Below are 24,674 nucleotides of genomic sequence, written 5' to 3' on the forward strand. Positions count from 1 at the left end.
TCGGTACTTCTTGTGTGTCCACCTCACTCATCATCTAGCTTTTCCCGCTTGTTTTCAAAGCAGATAGTGTTTGTCTTCAGAAGCTCGAAGAAAAAACACGTGAAAAAGCCAATGAATTGAACTCTAAATTATTATGTCTACTCATCTTGAAGGTAATGATCACATGAAAATCATGAAAAACATTTTTTAAAGCATTGGACACATGTATTCAATAAACAACAATCCATGCTGGGTGTCTATCTTCCCCAGTCAACCGATCCATACTATAATGGTTTGTTTTGGCCAGAGTATACTGTGAACTGTGTATTATTCAAATGTACATTTCGTAATTGTAAGCATTGTTATATCCGCTGAAATTTGTGAATCTTCCATCATACACAATAAGGGTTGTCCCCCCTTAATTGTTCACTTCTATCAATGATGATTATGGTGATGGTTAGAGCATGTAAAGGAAACACAGAAGTGTTGAGCCATTGTCTGGGTTGTGAATATTTTTACTATACATGTTTTTATTCTCACTGATTTAATATCTAATAAAATTATATCCTTTAAAGCTGCTTGGTCCGATTTTATATCAAATTTTATGCATGCTTTTAAATGATGGCTATGCTTAGTATATGTACAATAATAGACATTGCAGTAGTTTTACCCGTCAATTATGCCAAATTTCAATGAAGAAAAATACGTACAAAATTTGCTAACAAAACAAACAACATTAAAAGGTACCGCGTTATTTTGCCTCATGTTAAATTTCACCTCGAGGATGAGACGGGTATGGTTGTATTACGACTTTGACATTGCTTTAAATAAAGTTCCAAATGATCAGACAAATTACAAATAAATGTGTACGTTTTGTTCGCTAATATTTCCAAAGTGTGCTTTCTTTACAATCGATGCATAGCATGCGGGTTGAATAACCCCAATTATTCGGGGGACGAAACCAAGCGGTTTCCTTTTCTAAACATTCACGTGATGCATTTTGGTTTGTTTTTTTGTTTGCCCAAAGAGAAATTATTGTTATTTACTTTGAATATTTCTAACTTTGAAAGGAGACTGATTCTGCTGGTGTAAATAGGAGGAAGTCCATAACTTTCTAAGATAAATGATTTGTATGGAAAAAAATTTGATACTGTAATTACAAAAAAAATCGGACCAGGCAGCTTTAAATGCACAGATCTAGAGGGGTGTCAGGGGGAGGGGTCCAGATCGCCCCCCCCCCCTCCCTGGAACACCTCACCCCCCCCCCCCCCCCCCCCCCCCCGCTTCACCTAGAATCAAAATTATCCCTTTGACCCCTCCCCCCTGAAAAATTTTTAGATTTGCATGTTATAAAAATATTGTCAATCACAATAAAACTCAATCATATAGACATACAGTACCTTAAAAACATAATGCAATCATTAATTAATATCACTGTATTTAAATTTCGAAGTGATTTGGAGCTATGATGACTTTGTAAAATTTTGACGTGTCTTCCAAAATATCACAAAGGTAGGACCAATGGTTTTGAGATGTAGGTATAAGGGTCATCTAGTCTTTCTGCCGAGTGTCTGACGTTTCAGATTGAATCTGTATATTAAGGTCTCCGCTGAACTGTCAGTGGATCTATATAGAAATCTAAATGGAGGGACCTCCCACTGCCCATCTTATTGTTTTATCATTTAAATAGTAAACATGTATTTTTTGGAGAGATTGTATAGCAATATGTATTGTAAACACTTTGTCTTATCATAAATCTGCCAGTAGTTTAAATCTGACTATGAGCTATGCAAGATAAATGATGTGTGTATTGAATAAAGATAGTCATGAATTCATGAATAAAAAGATCCTTTTAAATATATAAGAATTGATCATGTTGATAAGTTCTAATTCTGGTCCATGTCTGTAAGTGTCCTTAAATCAGCAGTGTAAGCTGATAATGATATTAAAAAAATACTATGATAAAATAATTCTCATTTGATTTTGGAGAATTACATGCACATTCTTAAATGCACATTTAAGAGGTACTATTTAGCTGCAGTAATAAAGTGCTAGCTCACCGATTAAAAAGTATCATTTTACGTTTTTCTGAACAATTCCTCCCCAACCCCCACACCCCACACCCCCCACCCCCAAAAAAGGAAGCGGGCTACATTATTGCAGCTATACTATAATGTATTTTTATATGCAGCAATGTATGTATCGGTACATGTAATATAATATATAATTATATTAACTTTAGTTATTGTACTTTAAAATACTTTACAGCTAGTATTTATGTTCAACAGTATAATGAATAAAGTTTAATGCCTGCTATGTCATTATAACACATTAGTTAAAATTCCTACCATTTTTCTCTTTGATAACACTGTTCAATAACTGCCGCAAAGCTTTTTAAACATTCGGTACGCTAGTTTTAAGATGTTAGATAACTTGAATTTTGTCAGTCACAGTTGAGTGAACATATTATATTTCACCTAATTATCAAGTTCTAATAGGATATTTTCACCCAGTTTCTTTATTATACCTATTGTATACAAGTCAGTCGATGGCTTTGTTAGGGTTTTTTACAGATGGCTCGTCAAGTCATTTAAATATTTCCCAATAACGGAGGAGTGTCCTTCCAGAAAAGAGAATTTTAACCCTGCAAAGACATTGATCAATGGAACCGGGTGAGTTACAGCATGTTGGGCCATGCTTAGTCCGATACTGTGTATTTAAAACACCCATCTATTCGCTAGGGCAGATTAGCATCGGGGAGAAAAACCTCTTGTCTAACATTACAATTGTAGTTCAGTTCTATAGCAGTAAATTCAATACTGACAGTCATATCAACCTCTTTATGAGGCCTATTGCACTATGAGAAATAATTTGCTCCTTTGATTCCGTAGTGAGAATTGCTCAAGCTCCAACTGGAGTGTGACTGTGTGTACTTAACCAATCAGTTTTGGATTTTCCAGGATCCAGTCCCTGACTTTGTATGGAATATTGGTCTGGGTGGAATTGATCAAGTCTTAGACTAGATACAACTCCTAACAATCTGGATACAACTCACCTTATTAAAGCAGGTATGTTATATAATACAAAATCACAATGTGTTTTTATTGATTGTATAGTGGTTCAGTTATTTGTAGACCAACTATGTGCTTTGTATAAAAATCATCACAAAAGCTTTATAATTCAAGCTTTCAATAGTTCTGCATAAAAGTAAACCAGTCTATTCATTCCTTTTATCTCTTGGTCTGGGCTTGCTATGTGAAATACTGCATGATTGCACATAGTGCCACATACTCATGTTATATTCTTAGCAAGCATTTGAATAGCTGCATTGAGATTTGTAAATGCATGTGTTCCTTGAATTTTCATCATTTTGAGCAAATAAAGCATCATTGTAATACTTTGACTCATGCCTGAGACTGTAAATTTTTTTTATTTCTGTGAAGTATATGTTGCATATCGATGCTACTTTTAATTATAAATGTTCTAAATTTATTGCAACATGTACTGTATTGAAATTCATCAATTAATAGTTTTTGCATTAATAGTTGTTTTGTTGCTGCTTCATACATAAAGTTTTGGGTCAGTTGTGAAAATCATGATTGTGTAAATAAATTAAATCACAACAAAAACACGCAAGTTTGCATGTTTCTGCATGAACTAAGACACAACATCCAAACACAACACCAAAATGAATACATTTAGATCAAGCGGATTTTGCTCAGAAACCATTTGCTCAATTATGGCATAATTTCACAATATGAAATAGAGCACAAAACATTTTATAATTGCGTAGAAGTTTGAAGCTCATCAATATTCATTATTTAGTAATGATTATACTCTTGGCTGGTCAATACTGCCTTCCTGTTAGATATGTGTTGAAATCCTGAATTTTCTTCCCACGATGTTATATTTAATGCATCAGTGTCATAAAGAGACATTGACATTGGAATCCTCGAGTCTTCTTTATTGAGTTTATTGATATCTATAATATCAGGTATCTGTAGTTTCATTTTCTCAGCTGACACATTTTCTCAGCTGACTAAGTATCGATGCCAAGTCGATTTTGTTTGAATATTATTTTTAGCCTATTTCAAGTATACCTGCAAGAATATGCATGGATAGATTCATTCACCATTTTCTTTGGTTAATGTGCATTTGTGAGTGTAGTACGTGAGTCATTGCTAATCATTAATTGGTATATCATATAACATGTATAATGACCCAGAAAATATTGACCAATGTGTTTAAAAAAACCTAGGCGTGGGAAGAAATATTGACCTCTCTGAGGACTCATCAAAACGAGGTATAAATTCTAAGTCCCAATGAGATCCTTAAACATCGCAATGTGTACAGTTTGCCAGAAACAAACATTCTGTTCGTTGAAGTGACTGAGTTTAAGGGGACCTACTCACAGGATATTGTTACAACAATCGCAGACAAAGCACCAGGGTAAATATGTCACTCTGGGACAGAACATGGTTTCTTTAATGGAGAATTCATGCTGGTTTTAGTATATATATATAGTCATTGCAAAGCTAAACATAAGTATTGTAAATATTTAATAAGTAAATAATGTATGTTGAAGGAATTTGAAGTACTCAAAAGGCCTATCTAACATGTGAATTATTTAGATTTTAATGAATATATCTAAAATAAAATTCCTGTCCCGCATGTAGGTTGGGTGAATGCATTTTATATCTGTGCTAGAAAAAAAAAAGAATTTTGAAAGGCAATGAAAACATTTGAACAAGGTCTCGGGTTTTTAATTGATGACTATTCACACAATTCAAGTGTTGTGGAATTTTTCTACATTATTCCTATGAGAAAGTAGGGTTCATATTTTGTGATATATCAAAAGCTTTCGATAAGGTCTGGCATAAAGGTCTCATCTATAAATTACAAAAATATGGAATCAGAGGAGAAATCCTTGGATGGATAGAAAACTATATTACTGATAGAACACAAAAGGTTGTCATCGAGGGCTATTCCTCAGGAATTGAAACCACTAATGCAGGAGTACCCCAGGGGTCAGTGTTAGGACCCTTCCTCTTTCTTATTTACATTAATGATATTGTTGAAAATATATGCAACCAAATAAGACTCTTTGCAGATGACACATCACTTTTTGTAGTAGTTGATGATAATGATAATAATTCAGCTAAATCATTAACAGCAGATCTTGAAAAAATCAAACAGTGGTCTAATCAATGGCTGGTGGATTTTAATCCAAGCAAAACAATAAATGTTAACTTTTCCAGAAAGAAAAAAACCCATCCCCAGGTCTCTTTTGGTAACACTATAAACAATATTATCCAAAAAAATAATCATTGTCATTTAGGACTTACTTTGCAATCAAATGGGGGATGGTCACATCATATATCAAATATCTACGAAAAAGCATGCCAAAGATTGAACATGCTACGCATACTCAAATATAAAATAAATAGGGAATCTTTGATTAAAATTTACTTTGCATTTATTCGCCCTGTGTTAGAGTATGGTGATGTAGTCTGGGACAATTGTACAGATGAACAAAGTAATTTATTGGAAAGTATACAGATTAAAGCTGCACGAATAATTACTGGTCTTAGACGAAACTCATCTAAACAATACCTATATCAGGAATTAGGCTGGGAAACACTTAAGAAACGTAGAAGTAACCATAAATTAATATTATTGTTCAAAATATTAAACAATTATACTCCTGAATACTTATCTAATATTGTTGGTGAATGTTTCCCCCCACATAATACCTACAATCTTCGAAACAATTTCATCTATCGCACACCTGTTGCAAGAACAACATCTTACTTCAATAGTTTTATACCATCTACAATTATATTGTGGAACAATCTACCTCAAAATACAAAAAATATAAATACAGTTTCAGCATTTAAGAACAGCCTCAAAAATATTAATAGTAAAAAACTGTATATGCATAAATTATTTAACCATGGCAAAAGATTAGAAAATATTTGGCATTGTCAGTTGAGAAATAACAGTAGTAACTTAAATGCTGACCTTTATTCACACCACCTTATTGCTTCTCCACTATGTCAGAAGTGCTTTCTTGAAGTGGAAGACTCTAAACATTATTTCTTACACTGTCCATCATATGCCTCCCAGAGAAAATCTCTATTTGATTATATGAACGACAATTCCATACCAATCACAATTAAGAATCTACTTTTTGGAAGTGATAAACTAACATTTCAAAATAACTTACTATTATTTGATAAAATTCATTTTTACATAAAAAGTACAAACAGATTTAAGTAAATGCATATAGGTAAAAATGTACACATTGTATAAAAAATGTATCAAAATGGGTACCACTGACTTTCCTTACACTCCTTTCTTTTCATTTTTTATTGCTTATTTGTTCTCCCCCTCCCCCTCCCACCCCATCCCCCCAAACTTTCCATTTTTTTCTACTCTGTTATTAATTTTTGTTTTGTTTTTATTACATGTTTTTTCTTTTCTTTCTCATTTTTCCCTACATTACATATACTTTTTTATTTCCAACCTTAGCAATTAACCATTATTTTTCTATTTTTTTTTATTTTCATTTTCCTATCATGAGCTATTTGTTTTGTTTATTTTTTTGCACTGTACCTCCTTCCAATACTATTTACAATATTAATCTATTATACAAAATTCCATGGCAATATATATGTATATATATGTATTATATATAATTATATAATTACTCATATTATACCTTGACTACAGGAGAGAACATAAATAGGCATTGTGCCTGCTGTTCAATCCAATTCAATGTATTTATATACTTGAATAAAATACTTATTAAATTAAATTAAATTAAAGTAGGGTTCTTTTTTTGTATTGGTTTCTTCTGTAGAATTTAAAAAAGAATTTTTATGGTCCTGGTCTTTGTGTTGGGTCTCAGAAATAGTTTTAGCCCAGGTATTAAATGTTTAAAGGAATATAAATGTAACTTTTTTGCTCTGTAATTAAGGATTATGGGACAATTTCCCTGTAATCTGGTTTAAAAGCCAAGCACAATAGAAAACAACTCAGTAACACTCGCCTCTTAGTACATGTATTAGTTGTGTCAATGTAGACACCACTGGTACAAGTTGTAAGTTATTTAATAAGTCTCTGTCTATACTCCACTAGACAATACTCTCAAGACAATGCCAGAGATAAAAATAGCCAAAAATTCTGAATATGCAGAGTACTATAAAAAGACAGATCGTTGTAAACTTTAATTTTGAGTGCCCAAAAAAGTGATCAGTAGTAGTCAATCATCTTGTAAAAGGTATTCAGGAGTTCTCCATTGTCTGCACAAATACAGATTCCATCATCTGATTTAGTATGTGTATGATATTGAAAACAGGTAAACATGTACAGTAACCTTTTGAACATTTTGAAAACTGATACATGCATTTATATAAACATGATTATAAAGGAAAAGTCTAAATTAATGCTTTCAGCACAGAACTTAGAGAGTACCACATGTAGCAATGATCAAATCTACATGATCTAAGCAGGGGACTTAAAAAATAAGAATTTTAATTATATATTTGCTCAGAACTGAATATGATATGTTTTGTTTGCTTAATGAACAGGTTTTTTGGATTTAAAGGTATTAGAAATGGATATATAGTATACACTGAAACAATAGCTTTCACTCAATGAAGACTTTTGGTGGTACTGGAGCGCTTTCAAGAATTCTTTCTGACTGTCAAATGCAAGTTTATGCCTAAAGGATTAGATAAATACAACCCCTATAATTGTTGTTTGGAATTATCTTTAGAGTCAACAAGATCTATTCTAATGACCTACTGTCATTGAAAAAACTGGTTTAAAGAGTTTTTGAAGTATTTGAAATGCCATTTATATTTCTGAAATTGGACTCAGAATGGAATGCAATTTCTAAAACATCTTTTTAAAATGGGTTTCAGGCTTGTGTGCCATTTAATATACAAAACAAACCTTCAAAACAGGTTTTATTGTGCAAGTTTATGATATAAAGACAGACGGTGTATTATATCTTTTATAAACCAATGATGATATAAAGAATTTCATCAAAAACAACATTCCAGGCATACTTACAAAATGTAGTATTTTTTGCAGTTGAGGATATAATGATGAATCTCTCTCTCTCTCTCTCTCTCTCTCTCTCTCTCTCTCTCTCTTTTTACACTGATATTTATTTCCTTATTTTGATTTACGAATGTTAGTCGTTCACTATAAAGGTTCCAGTTTATTAGCTAGAATTCTGAATGTTCTACCTTAATGGTTTCTATTACCTGCATGCTACCTGTGCTACTTCATGTACTGCTGTATTGTACAGTACTGTAGTGATTTGGTCAGTCAGATCATGATGGGACTGCTACCAAAATATACACCCATTGACCTATAGACCTATATGATTATCATAATCAGGCCAGACACTTTATAACTAGTGTCAGAAAGTGATCCAGTGTATAACTACCCAGCCATCTCACTGTCATAAAATGCGACTGAATCCTATCTGATGAATTGATGCGAGGTGTACTGCATTATTATCCCCCTACATTCAGGTATAGGTGTGTCTTCACTTGATCTAGTTTCTATGTGGCACCTTCTCTCATGTGTAACTCGTCGGTAAAAATCAAAACCTGTGACATGTGCACCGTGAACATTGTGAATTAATTAAGTCTTGTGTTCATTTGTAATTTATTACGAAAGTGACAAGATAGTAAGTTTTCCCACCAAACAAATCGGCACTCTGCAGTATCTCTGTACTAAATGTAAAGTGTTGTTGTATGAGCATGGATCATCCTAGGTACGTCTGGACCATACATGGACGTGTTCGCCCATCTATAGATTTCGAGAAGGTAATTAAATGCCTGTTATTGATTGTAGTGATTAGTTTACCTTCAACTTCATTACGTAGGTATTTTTTGTGACTGTGGTTAAGAAATCAAAGGTTAAATACCTGTAGGATTTTTGTTTTATACTGGATCAACTTTAAAATTTTTCTTGCCTTTTTTAAGTACTTCTGCAAATCTTTAATTAATTTTTTTTCCATGAGAGGTGGGTGACACTGAGGTTGTTTGTTGAATGAAAATAATGAAAAAAAATTGATTAAGTTTTGATTTTGATAATAAAAGACATTAACATTATAGACCATTTACATGATGTTGATTGTTGGATGATAAAAATCAAGGTTTAATTATTGATTGTTTGTATTTTAATACATGTATATTTGCGTCTTAAAAATGAATTTTTAAATACAGGCCCTTTTAATAATTCCATCACCCTCTGATGATCAGGGCTGTAGTGTATTGAGTTCCGTCTTTCAACGGATTAATGGAAACGCTGACACAGATCTAAAGGAAGTAGGCCAGGCAAAGAATTGGAGTGTATTTGTGTTTTAAAAACTAAATCTTAATTGGTTACGGGCTAATTCAGACTTTGAAAGTTCCGTCATAATGTAACTTGGATTGAACAAAGAAAGGCTGTCGTTCACCGGAGGTGAATTTCAATGTTTGATAAAAGTGTCTTGAATGGAGGAGACCATATAGGGACTTTAATCACTCGTGACACGCACTACACACAGCACAATATTTTCTTTTGAGATTTTTTTTGACCTCTTCAGAAGACAAAGCTAGTATTTGAAAACACAAGAAGGAAATAGTCAGAGCTGTTTAGCCATACCTGTTTCTTGATTAATAATGCAAACACCCCACCTTCATGCAGATTATTAATGGTTGTTTGTGAATCGAGTTGCACCTGAGAGATCAGACGAGATTTCTTGTGACGTGCAGCAGACCATGTGTCCAAATGCCTGGCTTAGCTTTCAAATAGCTGCTTTTATTATGTAAAAGTTGTAATTTTTATAGATGGCAGATAAACCTAACTACCTGAATCTCCTCAAATAACTAAACAATTAAGATTTCATCAATTTGAAAAATTATGTAATCATTGAATTTTGCACATGAATATCTTTTACATGGTACTTCCAGCTGAATTTCATTATTTCCTCAATACCTGCTTGGTAACAATATTAAATTGAGAGTTTTCAGATTATTCCTGATGAGAGAGATAGAATGTTATCAGCAAAGGTACATTAGTAGGTGTCGGAAGCAAATTGAAAATGGGGGGGGGGGGGGGGGGGGGGGGGAGGTGCAGACTTGTCCGAATCTTGACAAGGCCCCTCTCCCCAAAAGAAGGACAAACCATTCTCGCCAGTCCTCAAAATCCTTATCTGGTGGGGGGAGAAGAGGGCTTGCCCCGTCCCTCCCCCCAGCCTCCCTGGTTCTGATACCTGTGATCAGTATGTATAGCTCCTCTCCAGTAATAGATCACATATTGGGAATGTAAAGCCTTATTGTCAAATCACTTTGTCACTTTTTAGTACATTTGCTTAATTTTAAACAAAGAACTCAATCAAAAATTTAGAATCAATTGACCATGAAATCTACATCTATTGATTAAATCAGGGCACACATGGTACCCTATGGCTCGTGGACCCCTGAGTTAAAACATTAAGTACTTGTACTTGTTGACCTCAAGGGAGATAAACCATGATGTACAGGCCCATCTGGTGGGTTATGCTTGAATGGTTTGAGTCTTATCTAGTGTTTTGCAATTAATTATCAACTGCTAGGATTGGGATAAAAAGCCATGAGACACAGAGAGACAGCTGTGTTCTCTTGTGGGCCTCAGACAGGAAAAGGCTTCATTTTAGAAATCACCTTTCGATTAACAGAGGGATTATGTAAGATTAAAGGTAATTTCCTGTTAATTCATACTAAAGCAATTTTCATCTATTCATTGCATACAGACTTGACAGACACCAGCCTGTCTCATTCTGAGAAGCAGTGTAGGGTATCTGAAAAAAGGCTGCAGTGTTGATATATTATTTTTTGTGGAGCAGTTTCAAATATAGGTATTTTATAAAACTTTTTTTTAGGGAAACTTTTCTTCATATCCTTCTTTCTGTCTGTTTTCCCTGTCTGTGTCTGATGCAAATTGTGAGAATCTATACGTACTGGTTTATCAAATGATATTGCCCATTACAGCATTACAAAGACATTTACAATGAAAGAAAACATTTTTTAGCAACTTAAAATTGTTCCTTACTCATACCCTGACTTTGAGTTTCTTTCATTATGTAGATCTGTTTATTAATGCTTTGTGCATGCCATAAAAAATTAACAAGGTACTTTGATTTAAATATTGATTTCACACTGGACATGTATTAATTCTTTTATTCATGCATGATTACACATGCTTATACATGTTAGTCATAATTGATGAGTGTCTGTCAGATGATTGGTTTTCCATAGTGTGTGGGCTAAATGAACTAGAGGCACTGGGACATTGTGGTTATTATATTCATATGACCCTGTGTTAAAATACAAACTAGTAACTACCCACGGGAATGAATTCAATAAGACAGATCAAACTACTTATTGTAAACCTCTTTCAAAGTTCTACTGGTAATGTTGGCTCTGAAAGACAAAGGCAATACTTTAAACTTGTGTTGGCTTCTTTCTATCTGGTCCAGTTAATGCCCCAATGGGCTCATTTTTATCACCCAGCTATAATCTGTTGTACACTTTGGGAAATATTTGGCAATGTGACCACTCTGTCTTTGTTTAGACTATGAGACTATGTACTCATTTACGCCCCCGTTTTGAACTATGTCCATACCACACATTTTCATTGACATTTAAAAATTTAAGAGATCTTTAAGTTGAAATATAAACTTGGTTTGTCTTTGTACAGTACTGGTCACTTGTGCAAAGCTAAAACTTATTGAGAAAATTGTTACCAATCGTGGAATTTACAGCAAAGAATTTTTCTGTGTTATTTTGTAAGTACATGTACAATATATACCTTGTAAATTGTAACATGTGTAAAGATCAAATGTTCCCATTCATAAATAACCAATGCTCTGACTTGATTTCAAGAGATTTTTTAGAAGTTTATGTACTGTACATGTATGTTGATTTTTTTGCTGAATGCAATATGATTTATTTATTGCTATATGTACCAGGTATAGCAATCAATAGGTGGCTGTGAATTCACATTGTGACATTTCTTTTGTAGCGGTATATGTGCATGTCAATAGAGTTGTGTTAATAATCAGATATTGAAGTTCACTGAAGGTCCATACTTGTAATAATTTCACATCCACAGGCAATACTCACCTAGAGTAACCTCTGACTGACGGATCTAGACTGTTAGGGCCTGTCTGACACTATAGGTTTGAATATATTTTATGAGCACACTTAAGGCATGAGGCAATGCCCTGTTCTTGCACCACTGATTTTCACAGTCCAGGGTGGATGTTCCGGTCCATTTACTACAGGGCCCTCTTTCTAAATGCTACAAGTCCTTTATTGATTTAATGGTTTCATTGACTGTTTAACAGACTGTTTGCTCCTTTTAATGAATTAGTCATGACTTGCTTATGCTGAGTATCCGTTCTTGCTTTCCACACCCAGAATTTCTCCTTACTATTAGACAAAGGATATCTTGGTTTTGGACCCAAAAATCAGAAAATAGGATTTAATATTGTTGATGTTCAGAGCAATGAAATAGCTACACAAAGACTAACTTACCAAAAAAAGACATCCTTTCAGTGTGCAAACGTTATTTTTTGTGCTTTAGAATTTAGAGGTTGTCTGGAGCAAACAGAACTTATGTGCTGATGTTGACTTGGGAGAGACTCATTGTGTAACAACTGTTTTTTCTGGCCCTTGCAGTGTTTGTAGACCGTGGGTAAGGTATTGTTCAGTGACTCACAAGAAGCAAGAACGTTTTGGGTGGATGTCTGTGCTGTGGAACATTTTCTCAGTCGTAATGCTTCATAGCTTCAGTACGGAATCAAATACATCAGAAACATACCCAAAGGTGAAATCAAGCGGCATGCGATTTTATGACTGCTTATTTGTTGCAATGTAATATTCTAGTGTACCATAGGATTCCTGGTCTGGCAGACTCTGTTGACACTAATTTTGTTAATGTTCCCACACAAATTGCGATTTGTGTGTGATGTTTTATTGTTTTTCCCCCCAAACCTGTAATTGGATATGTTGTCTTACATGCGATACCAGTCATTCAGAAAATCTCATCAGAGGATTAGTACACAGAGTATCTAATAAGAGACTATAAGATTGTGGCCCAAATCTTTGCTAATGGAAATCTAATTCTTTGCGGACATAGTGTTTTGATTTTGAAGTGATTAGATTCATTGGGTGTGTTGAGGCCATTCTCAGCTTTAGTTTACCTAGCGGATGTAATATCCCTAAATGAGCTGTGATTTGCAGAGTTGACAAATCACCAACAACATAATAGTCATTGATTTGGAGACACAACTCATCCATTTAATTGTGCGTGCAATCTTCTGATTGATGGAAATATTATAACTTTTGGCCATTTTACCTTGACAGTATTTCATAAATCACCTGCATGCATATTTGAAGTGCATTTTATTTAACAAACATGAAATATTTCCAGGCAGCATTCCCTCAGAAAGAACACAGAACCTGGAGGCCGCTGGTGAAGAGTAGAAAGAAAGCTGTGCCAGTACCCCCTCCCCGACCATCCACGTATGTCATGGGTGAAACCCAGAGGGGTGAAGCAATCCTCCGAAACTTGGCCCAGCAGCTCTTGTCACACAGCGAGTATCAACACTTCAAATACGCTGTGAATAATTTCCAGCAGACCAAGTCTGTGCCGACTCTGTGCCATCAGTTGCGTCCTATGATCAATTCTACAGAGAGACTACTGTTGCTGGTAGAGCTGTGCAACAGGTTACCGAAATCTCTGCAGGAAGACTTTCATAGAATCTGCAGCATCCAGTTTCCTAACTACGAAACTTATTTACGGATCTACAGTAATGATAACGCAATGACGGAAATTCCAAAAGTCATTGCTCAAGATTCCTCTGGAAAATTCAAAATTGTCTCTCATGGCAGTGAAAAGAAAATCTTAGTTGATTACAATGGATACAAAAATGGTGACCTGGTATCCCAACATGGAACCAGTGTTACAAGTGGAATTTACAGTGAACAAGATGACTTGACGTCGTTGAAACACTTGGGTAATGAGAAAGACGATGATGTGTTTGTTTGGACTCCCCAGTATGGGAGAATCGACTCCAGTAAATCGGCGTTCGTTTCCAGAGAATCCTACGATGGTGCCATCAGACGAGTGTTTATTGCTCGGAGGGATGATGGCAGTCTTGGGCTGGGGATTGTCGGGGGTCGAGAGTACGGAACTGACATTATCATCAGTGTGGTGGATCCAGAGGGGCCTGCTGCTGAACAGGTATCAAAATTAGAATTTACAACAATACACGTACACTTATTTGATAATTTAAAGTTAAACATTCTGTTTTAAATATTAAAGAATTCACTCTTACTATTGGGGTATTAGCATACGATTTGTTGGTTTTACATTATACAACACAAAAAGTGCAAAATTGGTATTCTGGCAGACAAGTCTGACAGTATTGGCCTTCATGTACCGGTAATAATTAAATACTGGTATATTACACTATTTAAACATGTAACATTAAACATGTACAATTTGAGTATAGGGTTGCAACCATCATCATGATCATGAAATGAATTACATGCTGTATTCATAGTTCTTTTTTAATAAAAATTTCTAGATGTTTATGAATAAATTTTACTGTTTGACAGGGTGTTCGTGCAGGAGATAGAATTTTAGAAGTAAACGGTACAGACTTCCACCAGATGTCGCACGCGGAGGCTGTTACGTTAATGAGGAACGCTTGGAACGTCATCATGAAGGTCCAATCAGCATCTATCTATAGACAAGGCAGCCAAGGTAACCAGACAATTACTAACAAGATGACATTCTGGTACTGTTGAGAATTGATATATGGTCATTTTATGTCATTTGGCAATTTATTCCAATGATTTTGCATTGTATGGCAAAACTAATAATATGAGCAGTAAAACTAAGGTAACTATCAGGGGAGATAATTTGTTACCGTTTTGAGTACTATCAGTGTTAGATAAGATATAATATTTTCTTTAAAAAAAATAAATGCTGAACATTAAATATTCTTCAATTCTGAAAAGTTCCTTTTAATAATATTCAAATTTAAACAACATGAAAATGAATTAATAGATTGATCGCTAACTTGTTTCAAAAAGCTCATGCACCTGTACTTTACTTAGTTAATTAGAGGTTACTTTGCTTTGAAAGAAAAATTTAAGTGAAGAAAGAAAATTAAGATCGCCATGTATAAAAATTATTGATGGATGATATAGATTTTTAGATGAGAATGATTTGCCACCATTTGTAATGACATCAGTATGAGTACTGATCAATATCAAGATTATCGTGGGGCGATGGAGTTAAGATGTGTGCACCAAGGTTGAGACTGATTTTAAACGATGATAAACTTTTAAAGTACGAAAATAGGAAGTGGTTACTGTGAAAGGGTAAAATCGACGATTGTTCCGAGTGATATTAGATTCTCCTCTTTAATTTGCATTTTGAATTTCTTTTTTTTTTCAACAATTATACTCTACCCTGTTCTTGTAAAAAGTAAACCCCCCCCCCCCCCAAAAAAAGGGGGGGGTTAAAATTATACTTATTTCTATTGATTATAAAATAGTAGCTGTCACTCTCAATTCTCTACCAAGAGAATCAAAATATTCGTGGGAACATAGACAGGCCCTAGCAGTTTAAAAATTGTTTTAATTAATAATTCAGTGTTCTAAAAATAAACATTCAAAACTCTATGATTGTTTTGCAAAACCAATAGTGAGAAATTTTCTGCATGAGATCACAGCTTTCTGTGTGTATTTTTCATAGTTCATATTGTACTAGTTTTTTTTCCCATAGATCCTTATAGTAAACGTAGGATGTCAATTAATGATTGATAGCGGTATGGTGGTTTTGTGATGTATAGATCGACACTGGTATTTGACAATGAGGAAAATCTATTTGAAAGTTTAACTTAAGTGTCAAAGTGAATAAACAATTGAAGTGGAATCGCTCGGAGAATCAATACCAAATGTGGCAGCAATCATGCAAGTTTTAGAAATTATGGAATGAAAGAAATTGTTTCGAATTGAAAGTTGAAATTAAAAAAAACCTCATAAGCATTACGAAAGAAGGGAATGGGCTTGTAATATCTTTATTTTATCCACTCATGTGTTCTCTTGATCTTGATTTTAAAATGACCGGCACAGAATATGTATAGTACACATATAATTTGTATTTTTTATTTCTGTGTATCTATGGTACATTTGGTATCTGAAGGGGAAAATAATGTTTAAAGATATCTAACGGAAGTCTTGGTGTTTATGTTTATAAGGTGATCGGCCACAAAATGTCCATGTGAGGGACATTGAGCTGATAGTTCACCCAGGGGCGGATGGGAGACTGGGCTGTTCTACAAACAGGTATGTATATATTGTACATCATTAACATTTAATAAGTTGTATGTATAATGCTGTTTGCTTTGGCTTTTAGGTGGTATGGGACTCTCAGATACTATTGAATATTGATAAAAGTATATTTCGAATGATATATATCAAAATTTTGAGACTCAGAATTTTCCAAAATTTTACTATAAATTTATAAAACATGTAGAATGCATTCTAAAAATTCAAGCAAAAATAAAAATTATAAAAGTCTGAGCTTAGTTTTATGATTATATGGTGTGTGGATCAAAAGTTTTAATATATCATGCTTGGTGCTGTCAGATTAGGTGAAAAAGAAAATTGAACAAGTTTGGTTAATTTCTTTATGTCATTGATGACAAATCTCAATAATGGATAAGTCCCATTCCTCCATTTAAGATGTGTTTGTGATTTGTACTGTTTGCATGTTCTGAGAAAAGAGTGCTATCTGTGTTTTGACAGTGTTCTTATGGAGAACAAAAAGTCCGAGAATGTAAAAAGGCAAGTTGAAAGTAGGCTGACTCCTCCAGTCTGATTTTGTTTTACTCTAACCTAAATTTTTTTTTCAAAAATTAACTTCACATGTTTCTATAGTGGTGTGTCTATTTGTGTGTGTGTGAGATTGTTGTTTGGAAATTGCAGTTGGTTTATATAATTGTAATATTATGCATGAAACACTCAAATGGTTAGGTAAATGCTTGTATGAGGTATACACATTGTTTTGTTATTTTGTTGTTTTCTTGTTATTTTGTTGTTGTTTTCTTGTTATTTTGTTGTTGTTGTTTTCTACTGAGCACATAACCAGTTCTCCATCCATGAATTTTGTCTTTTATTTTTGGCATGTGGATCAGAAGAAAAATAGTTTCACTGGTTTTATGATTTTAGACACAACCTTGAATACTGTTGATCTCTCAAAGCTGGGAAAAATAACACAAACATTCTATTCATGAAAATTTTGACATGCAGAAGAACTTTTACTTAAATTTTCACACCATGAATTGCACAAAACTGCACTAATGATATATATAGTACAAACATTTAGAGAATAGATTTTAAAGTATTAATTGATTAATTGCAGAAATACCGTTAGTATACACGTTTTCAATAATTTATTATCATGTACGTCTCATAAACATAATGAAATTAATCAAGATCTGTTCATTAGGAGCATTTTATCTTAATTTACCTTTAGTTAGTTTTAATTATTTTGGGTATTTACTTTGATGATTGAATGCCTTCCTTGCTTTAACAGTCTGAATTATAACAGGTTTAAATTTTAAAGCAATAGCACAGTCTTGGAGCTGAAATTAGAACCATTATAACAGGAGCTTGGACTTTGGGTAGTTGTGTCAAACAGCAATGTCACGTATGCCTGTCTATTTCATTGCTGCCCACTCAGTGGAAGCTCATTGAAATCAACACGATTTGTCTGGCTTCTGAGCTAAGACTACGCAATCGGTGCATATTTCACTTGAATCCAGCATCATTTTTAACATATTTTGACCCAAGAAGTGATAGCTACGTCCTACGGAAAGTCCAAGGCCTTGTAATAATGGTTCTATTACACTTAGTTCCTTTTGTTCTGTTCTTATATTTATATTTACCAGTATTGGTGCATGTACACAATTTTCAACTTTGCCTTCACGTAACTAAATTCTCAAACTCTGTAAAGTGTATTGCTTAATGTCATCAAAGGATATGGTACAATGTATCAATTAATGATTGTGTGGGACTATAACAGGTTTGTTAAAGAGCTTGCCTGCCTTGATCACCAACTGTAACAGTGGTCTCTAAGACTACAAGGAAAGATGGAATAATTAATTAGAGTTGCGTGTGACTTTGAAGACTCTTTCCGTGTTGACGTTATTATTACAATGGAAGATAATTGATTATGCCTTGAGATTTATTGATTGTGGTTTTATTTTTCAGACAAAACAAGGTTCGTTACCTAGTGGTAAAAGATGTGGATAAGAACTCTCCTGCACAGAAGGCAGGAATAGTGGTCGGTGACTATATCACCAAGGTAACACATTCCCTAGAAGCCCTTGTTTTAAGTTACATTTTAATATTTCATTCAGTTGATACTCTTTTTATGCCCTCCTTCGAAGAAGGGAGGGCATATTGCTTTGCTGCTGTCTGTCGGTCAGTCGGTCCACCAACAGTTTACATTCATTTCCTTCGCAGAGGATGAACATATTGAAATTTGGTATACAAGTTTATCATGATAATATTTAGGTCAAGTTCGATATTCAATGGGTACGATCGAGCCATTTTCGACAGAGTTATGGTCTGTGGACGTAGAAAAATTCCAGTTATTTGCAGTTTCCGCTCATTTTCTTCACAGAGGATGAACATTTTGAAATGAAATTTGGTACATGTACATACACGCAGGTTTATTATGATAATATCTAGGTCAAGTTCGATAGTGGGTACGATCAAGCCATTTTCGACAGAGTTATGCCGCTTGGACGTAGAAAAAATTCCAGTTATTTGCAGTTTATGTTCAATTTCTTTGTGGATGTTTCCCAGGGAGGGGGGCATAAGTGTTTTACAAACATCTCTTGTTCATTTATAAATATTTTTCCTTAAAGTATTACTTAGTTAATCTCTATCAGTAACACACCTAGAGTGAACACATTTCTTTTCAATAGAAAAAGATTTCTATTGGATTGGAACTGTGAATAGTATCAGTGTGTTTGTTATTACAATATTGAATTCAAGCAATTCTATACAGTAATGAAAAAGATGTTTCAATATTAATAGCTACCATTACCTGTTTGAATACATCTTTATTGGTTATTTTTTAGATTGATGGAGTGGATATTAGAAATCTGACAGAGAGACAGATTACTTCCCTTACCCGCTCCAAACGCCTGCTGGTTTGTGTCCGGCGACTGGTACAAGATGATGGTAAGTGTCAATATTTCTATCTGTCTTTAACTGATTCATTGATCTCTTATAAATGTCAGAAATCAGTGCACATTCAGTAGATTATTACTTCAGACACCCTGTTCTATACGTAGACACATTATTAAATTTTCTAATTATTTTTTTTCTCAATACTTGTTTAGAACATTTGAATTTTTTTTTTTTATCAAAATTAGATATTGAACAGATGAATGGATGGAAGTTTTTTCTAGTTACTTTTTTTCTAAATTCACATAGGAGATAATGTTTTTGACTGACTGTTGTAGAAACTCACTTTAGATTGTTTGATGATGACACTATTTAGGATTTGGCTGTAGCTCTAACTTGTCAGTTGACTCAAAATATGTCATTTAAAAATAAAAAGATAACAGAGAGATGAAATTTGACTTATTAATACTAAACTGAATATGGGATACTTGTGATCAAGAAATCTTCTCATCGAATGGATATATTATAATCATCCTAATGATGGTTTTATTTAGGAGAGTTATGAACCACCTAACTGTGTGGACTTGTAGTGGTTATAATCCCAGTAGCCGCACATAGAGGCAACACATCATTCATAACAGTTACTGCCTCACCTCTGTAACATGTACCACCCTAAAAATTAAGGAATTAAAGTTAAAGTGTGAGACTTTATTGCTTTATAAATGAGAAAGGCTTAGTAGTTGATGGAAAACTGTTCTACACTTGATCTTTTCCTAAGCCTTCCAGTTAATGCCCCTTCCTTTACCAAAATATTAGAAGCTTAGCAAGACTTGCTAACTATAGTTGCTCTTTCTGTTAAATTTTTAATAGTCCTCCCCAACATTTGTGACTAAGTACCATAATGATAATATTGTATTGCTAAATGTCACATGTACCATGATAATTTACATCATTTGACTAAGAAAATATTTAAATGAAACTGAATTATTGAATAATTCATAAGTGTATGTACATTTTTGGTAGCCTTCAGTTGGCAGTTTTCTGCCCATTTCAAGCTGAAAAAAAAAAACAGTGCAGTTTGTGTATGTACATAGAGAAGGGATATTGTTGCTAGAATTACTGTTTCAGATCTGATTGTATATTATTTCAGTTTTCCTTCCCGGTTACACATATTAGAAGTCTCCAGCCCTGTGTTGTGTGGTACCAAAATTATCCTTGTTCGTTCTAACTCATCTACTTAACTCATCTTAATAACATTTGTAACCACAGTTAAACAGAAGCATTAACCATGCATGTTACAGCTTCATTTATTAAACTAGAGCTTCTTAGAGTTATCGTAATGTACAACAAAGCTATATGCTGTATACCAAATTTTAGAAACAATTTTATATCATTATAGTTAAAAGTGGGTTTATGATTTCAAGATCCAGATTTCATTTGAATGTAAATTTATTTTATACAAATCTTTTCATGCAGTGGGTCATCATATGACAAATATTCCCAGCAGAGAATAAAATCGGACATACAGTATATCTGCTTTTGGACATTTCTTCTACATTGAAATGCTAATTACTGTTGCAAACTATCCTTGCTTAGAATGATTTCCATTTAATTTTGATTTTGTTCGTTGGACAGAATTCATTGCCTGCATAATAATCTCCCTTTCTTTACTTCTTGTGTATCTTTCCATGATTACCAGTAGTGATGGTAAACAATTTTCATCTTTTTGACATAATGTGTTTTCTAACCCTCACCAAGCCCCAAAAGAAGCAGCAGACACATATCTCCTTGATTAAAAATCATTAAGCAATCACAAACCATGGGAGAATTTATAAATATTCCCTCATTGTAACCTTTGCCTTAGTGGTTTAAAAAAAATCACCGAAAGAAAATAATTTCTGTACAAACTGGTAACTTACAGTAATTTATGTAATGGTACTCATATATTTCTTTGTGTAATTTGTACTGCGTTTTGTCCGGTAATTCAAGGACACAATGAATTATAATCAAAACAGGAATTATATATGATTGATTGGTATATATATTAAGTTTACAGATTTGAATTTCCCTCATTTTAAATTCACCCATTAAGGATAAACTGCAAAACAAAAACAGCTAGGTCCAAAATGAATGATGTACTATACAATACATGTATTAGTTTAGTCAATGAAGTATTCTAGTCCTGTAGAGTGAAAGCTTTATGTAGTACATATATATATATACAGGAACTTACTGTAGTTTTTATAACTTTTATGATAAAGATTATTTTGTGTAGTTTGTTAAGATTATTATTATGAGTATAACTGATTTTTTCTGGGGGTGTAAATTTTTGCATTTTGCTTCAAAAATATTTTTTGGCAATTTTGGAATTCTCTGTAGTAATAATATTACAAATAATATACATTAATTTTTACAATTGAAATTTTTGTGCTTGAGATGATATCATGAAATTCAGCAAAAAATAAATCCGAAAAACATAGCACCCCTGCAGAAACATCTCGTTGTACAATAATCAGATGATACTTTTCTTTTGCCTGTATACTCCAGCAAATTAGAATCTCTGTATATTTAATCAGAAAATACAAAATGCTAGACAAAATGGAAGCTTGAGTATCAAAATTCAGAACTTTGATTCAAACTTATTGACGTCGTTTATTTTTTTCTAGTTTATTCAAAATTTTCATCTTGCTGATTTAACAGTTATGAATGTTGATTTCAAAATTCTCTCAGTTCTGCAGACTTATGGCATTGACTTTAATCAATCAACTTTTGGTTTTTTGCAGGTACAGGCCATTTAGTTCCTTTAGGATTGAAAAATTTAAGAAATTTGTAAGTGTTGCCAGCAAATGTTAACCTGGTACTAAAATCTTAATTACAATCAGCCAAATACTCGTATATAATTTCACTCGTATTTTTGCCTGTCCGTTAACAGAATCTTGTTGTTTTGCAGAAGTGATGAATTTTCTCCTGATTCCTCTTCCTCTCCTGTCTCAAAGAAATTCAATGGGTCCTTCCGCTCTGACTCCCCGGATAGGGACCAGGACAACGGTCTCTTGGATTTCGATTCCTCTGATTACGACCCCATCCACCATGTTTACAAGAGTCCCAGCCAGCTCCACCTGGCAACAGAACCACCAGAGAAAAGCCCCCATCATCGCCGCCCGAGTATCCATGACTCCACCAACAACTGGCTGTTGTCTCCCAAGGGACAGGCAGCCAGGAAGTACTTTGAAAAACTCAGTTTTATTGCCCCACCCAACGTAGCCACTCGCCAACCTCATTCTCGCAGTCACTCTGCAGACAGCCTCGGGACTCAGTTTGAGCGTCGAGGGCGGGCCACTCAGAAGAGTGCGTCCCCTGTGGCCTGGGGTAGGCACGCTGCCAGGTATGTGAGGAGTAGATCGCAGTCGCCTCATCAATTACAGAGACAGCAGAGGATGTCACGGCGCGATCAAGATGTGATGATGGCACTACAGATGGGTATGGAGAAACGCCAGCGCGCAATTAGACTCTCTCTCTACCAAACTTCTCCACCAAGTGATGACTTCAACTGGGACATGTAGTGGACCATTCAACAACTTTTATCATTTACTTGAGATTAATAGGTCTTCATATTTTAACACAATCAAAATAAAAGTTCTGATATTTATTAGTACCGGTAATTATACCCCCGCTCCAAAGGAGAGGGGGTATACTGTTTTACCCTTGTGTGTCTGTCTGTCCGTCCGTCTGTCCGTCCATCTGTCCGTCTGTCTGCCCGTCTGTCTGTCCGTCTGTAACAAATATTCCTGTCGCATTTATCTCAGCAACTATTTATCGCAGATGCTTGAAATTTTAACACAGTGTATGTTAAGGCATGCCATATCGTGGGATATATTTTTGTACCAATCGGACGTCAACTTCCTGTTAAATGACGACTTTGCTTATTTTTTAACCAAATTTTCAAACAAATTTTCGTCAAAGATTTCTCAGCAACTATTTATTGCAGATGCTTGAAATTTTAACACAGTGTTTGTTAAGGCATGCCATATCGTGGGATATATTTTTGTACCAATCAGACGTCAACTTCCTGTTAAATGACGACTTTGTTTTTTTTTAGCAAAACTTTTCAAACAAATTTTCGTCAAAGAATTCTCAGCAGCTGTTTATCGCAGATGCTTGAAATTTTTACACAGTGTTTTTTAAGGCATGCCATATCGTGGGATGTATTTTTGTACCAATCAGACGTCAACTTCCTGTTAAATGACGACTTTGTTTATTTTTTGCAAAAATTTTCAAACAAATTTCCGTCAAAGAATTCTCAGCAACTATTTATTGCAGATGCTTGAAATTTTAACACACTATTTGTTTAGGCATGCCATATCGTGGGATATATTTTTGTACTAATCGGACGTCAACTTCCTGTTAAATGACGACTTTGCTTATTTTTTAACCAAATTTTCAAACAAATTTTCGTCAAAGATTTCTCAGCAACTATTTATCGCAGATGCTTGAAATTTTAACACACTATTTGTTTAGGCATGCCATATCGTGGGATATATTTTTGTACCAATCTGACGTCAACCTTCTGTGAAATGACGACTTTGCTTATTTTTTAACCAAATTTTCAAACAAATTTTCGTCAAAGATTTCTCAGCAACTATTTATCGCAGATGCTTGAAATTTTAACACAATATTTGTATAGGCATGCCATATCGTGGGATATATTTCTGTACCAATCGGGTGTCAACTTCCTGTTAAATGACGACTTTGTTTATTTTTAGCCAACATTTTCTATCAAATTTTCGTCAAAGATTTCTCAGCAGCTATTTATCGCAGATGCTTGAAATTTTAACACACTATTTGTTTAGGCATGCCATATTGTGGGATATATTTTTGCATCAATCGGACGTCAACTTCCTGTTAAATAATGACTGTTTATTTTTGGCCAAAATTTTCAAACAAATTTTCGTCAAAGATTTCTCAGCAGCTATTTATCGGAGATGCTTGAAATTTTTACACAGTGTTTGTTTAGGCATGCTATATTGTGGGATATATTTCTGTACCAATCGGATGCCAGCTTTCTGTTAAATGTCGACTTTGCTTATTTTGCATATTCATATCAAAGCGGGGGTATCACTAGTGAGCATTGGCTCACAGATATCTTGTTTGGAGTATGTTTGAGATTTGTATTTCTGCTTGAACTTTAAAGTGTAGTTTGAATCTCAAGCATTTTTTTCTAGATACATGTGAATGTTACCAGGTAATTTCATTTTTCCCTCTAAATGTTACATAAGAACATGATTGTTACTGGTAATAAGGTAATTGTGTTTTACTGTTTCATAGCTTTGTCTTTTTGTACACTGTCAGTCATAAAGACCTGTGAAATACATGTGTGTGTAACAATGAAGAAAGATATCTGTGATAAAAGACATTGTTCAATGTAAG

General features: G+C 34.1%; 1 protein-coding gene across 8 annotated transcripts; it reads left to right on the forward strand.

Annotated features, from left to right (window-relative positions):
* The first annotated feature begins 48 nt into the window (after positions 1–48).
* On the forward strand, positions 49–22,905 carry LOC128158711 (harmonin-like). Of its 8 annotated transcripts, none has more exons than XM_052821653.1 (10): positions 49–152; positions 2,940–3,047; positions 13,462–14,274; positions 14,652–14,799; positions 16,304–16,391; positions 16,854–16,892; positions 18,321–18,414; positions 19,199–19,301; positions 22,031–22,076; positions 22,198–22,905. In XM_052821653.1, the coding sequence occupies exons 3-10, from the start codon at positions 13,561–13,563 to the stop codon at positions 22,808–22,810; spliced, it is 1,845 nt and encodes a 614-aa protein (XP_052677613.1). In that variant the 5' UTR covers positions 49–152; positions 2,940–3,047; positions 13,462–13,560; the 3' UTR covers positions 22,811–22,905. The 8 variants fall into 8 exon arrangements, with proteins under 8 accessions (XP_052677613.1, XP_052677614.1, XP_052677619.1 ...); XM_052821654.1 differs by lacking the exon at positions 49–152 and adding an exon at positions 2,181–2,651; XM_052821659.1 differs by lacking the exons at positions 49–152; positions 2,940–3,047 and adding an exon at positions 4,262–4,428.
* Positions 22,906–24,674: the final 1,769 nt, after the last annotated feature.

The sequence above is a fragment of the Crassostrea angulata genome, chromosome 8 (assembly GCF_025612915.1).
Source record: "Crassostrea angulata isolate pt1a10 chromosome 8, ASM2561291v2, whole genome shotgun sequence".
Taxonomy (NCBI): Eukaryota; Metazoa; Mollusca; class Bivalvia; order Ostreida; family Ostreidae; genus Magallana; species Magallana angulata.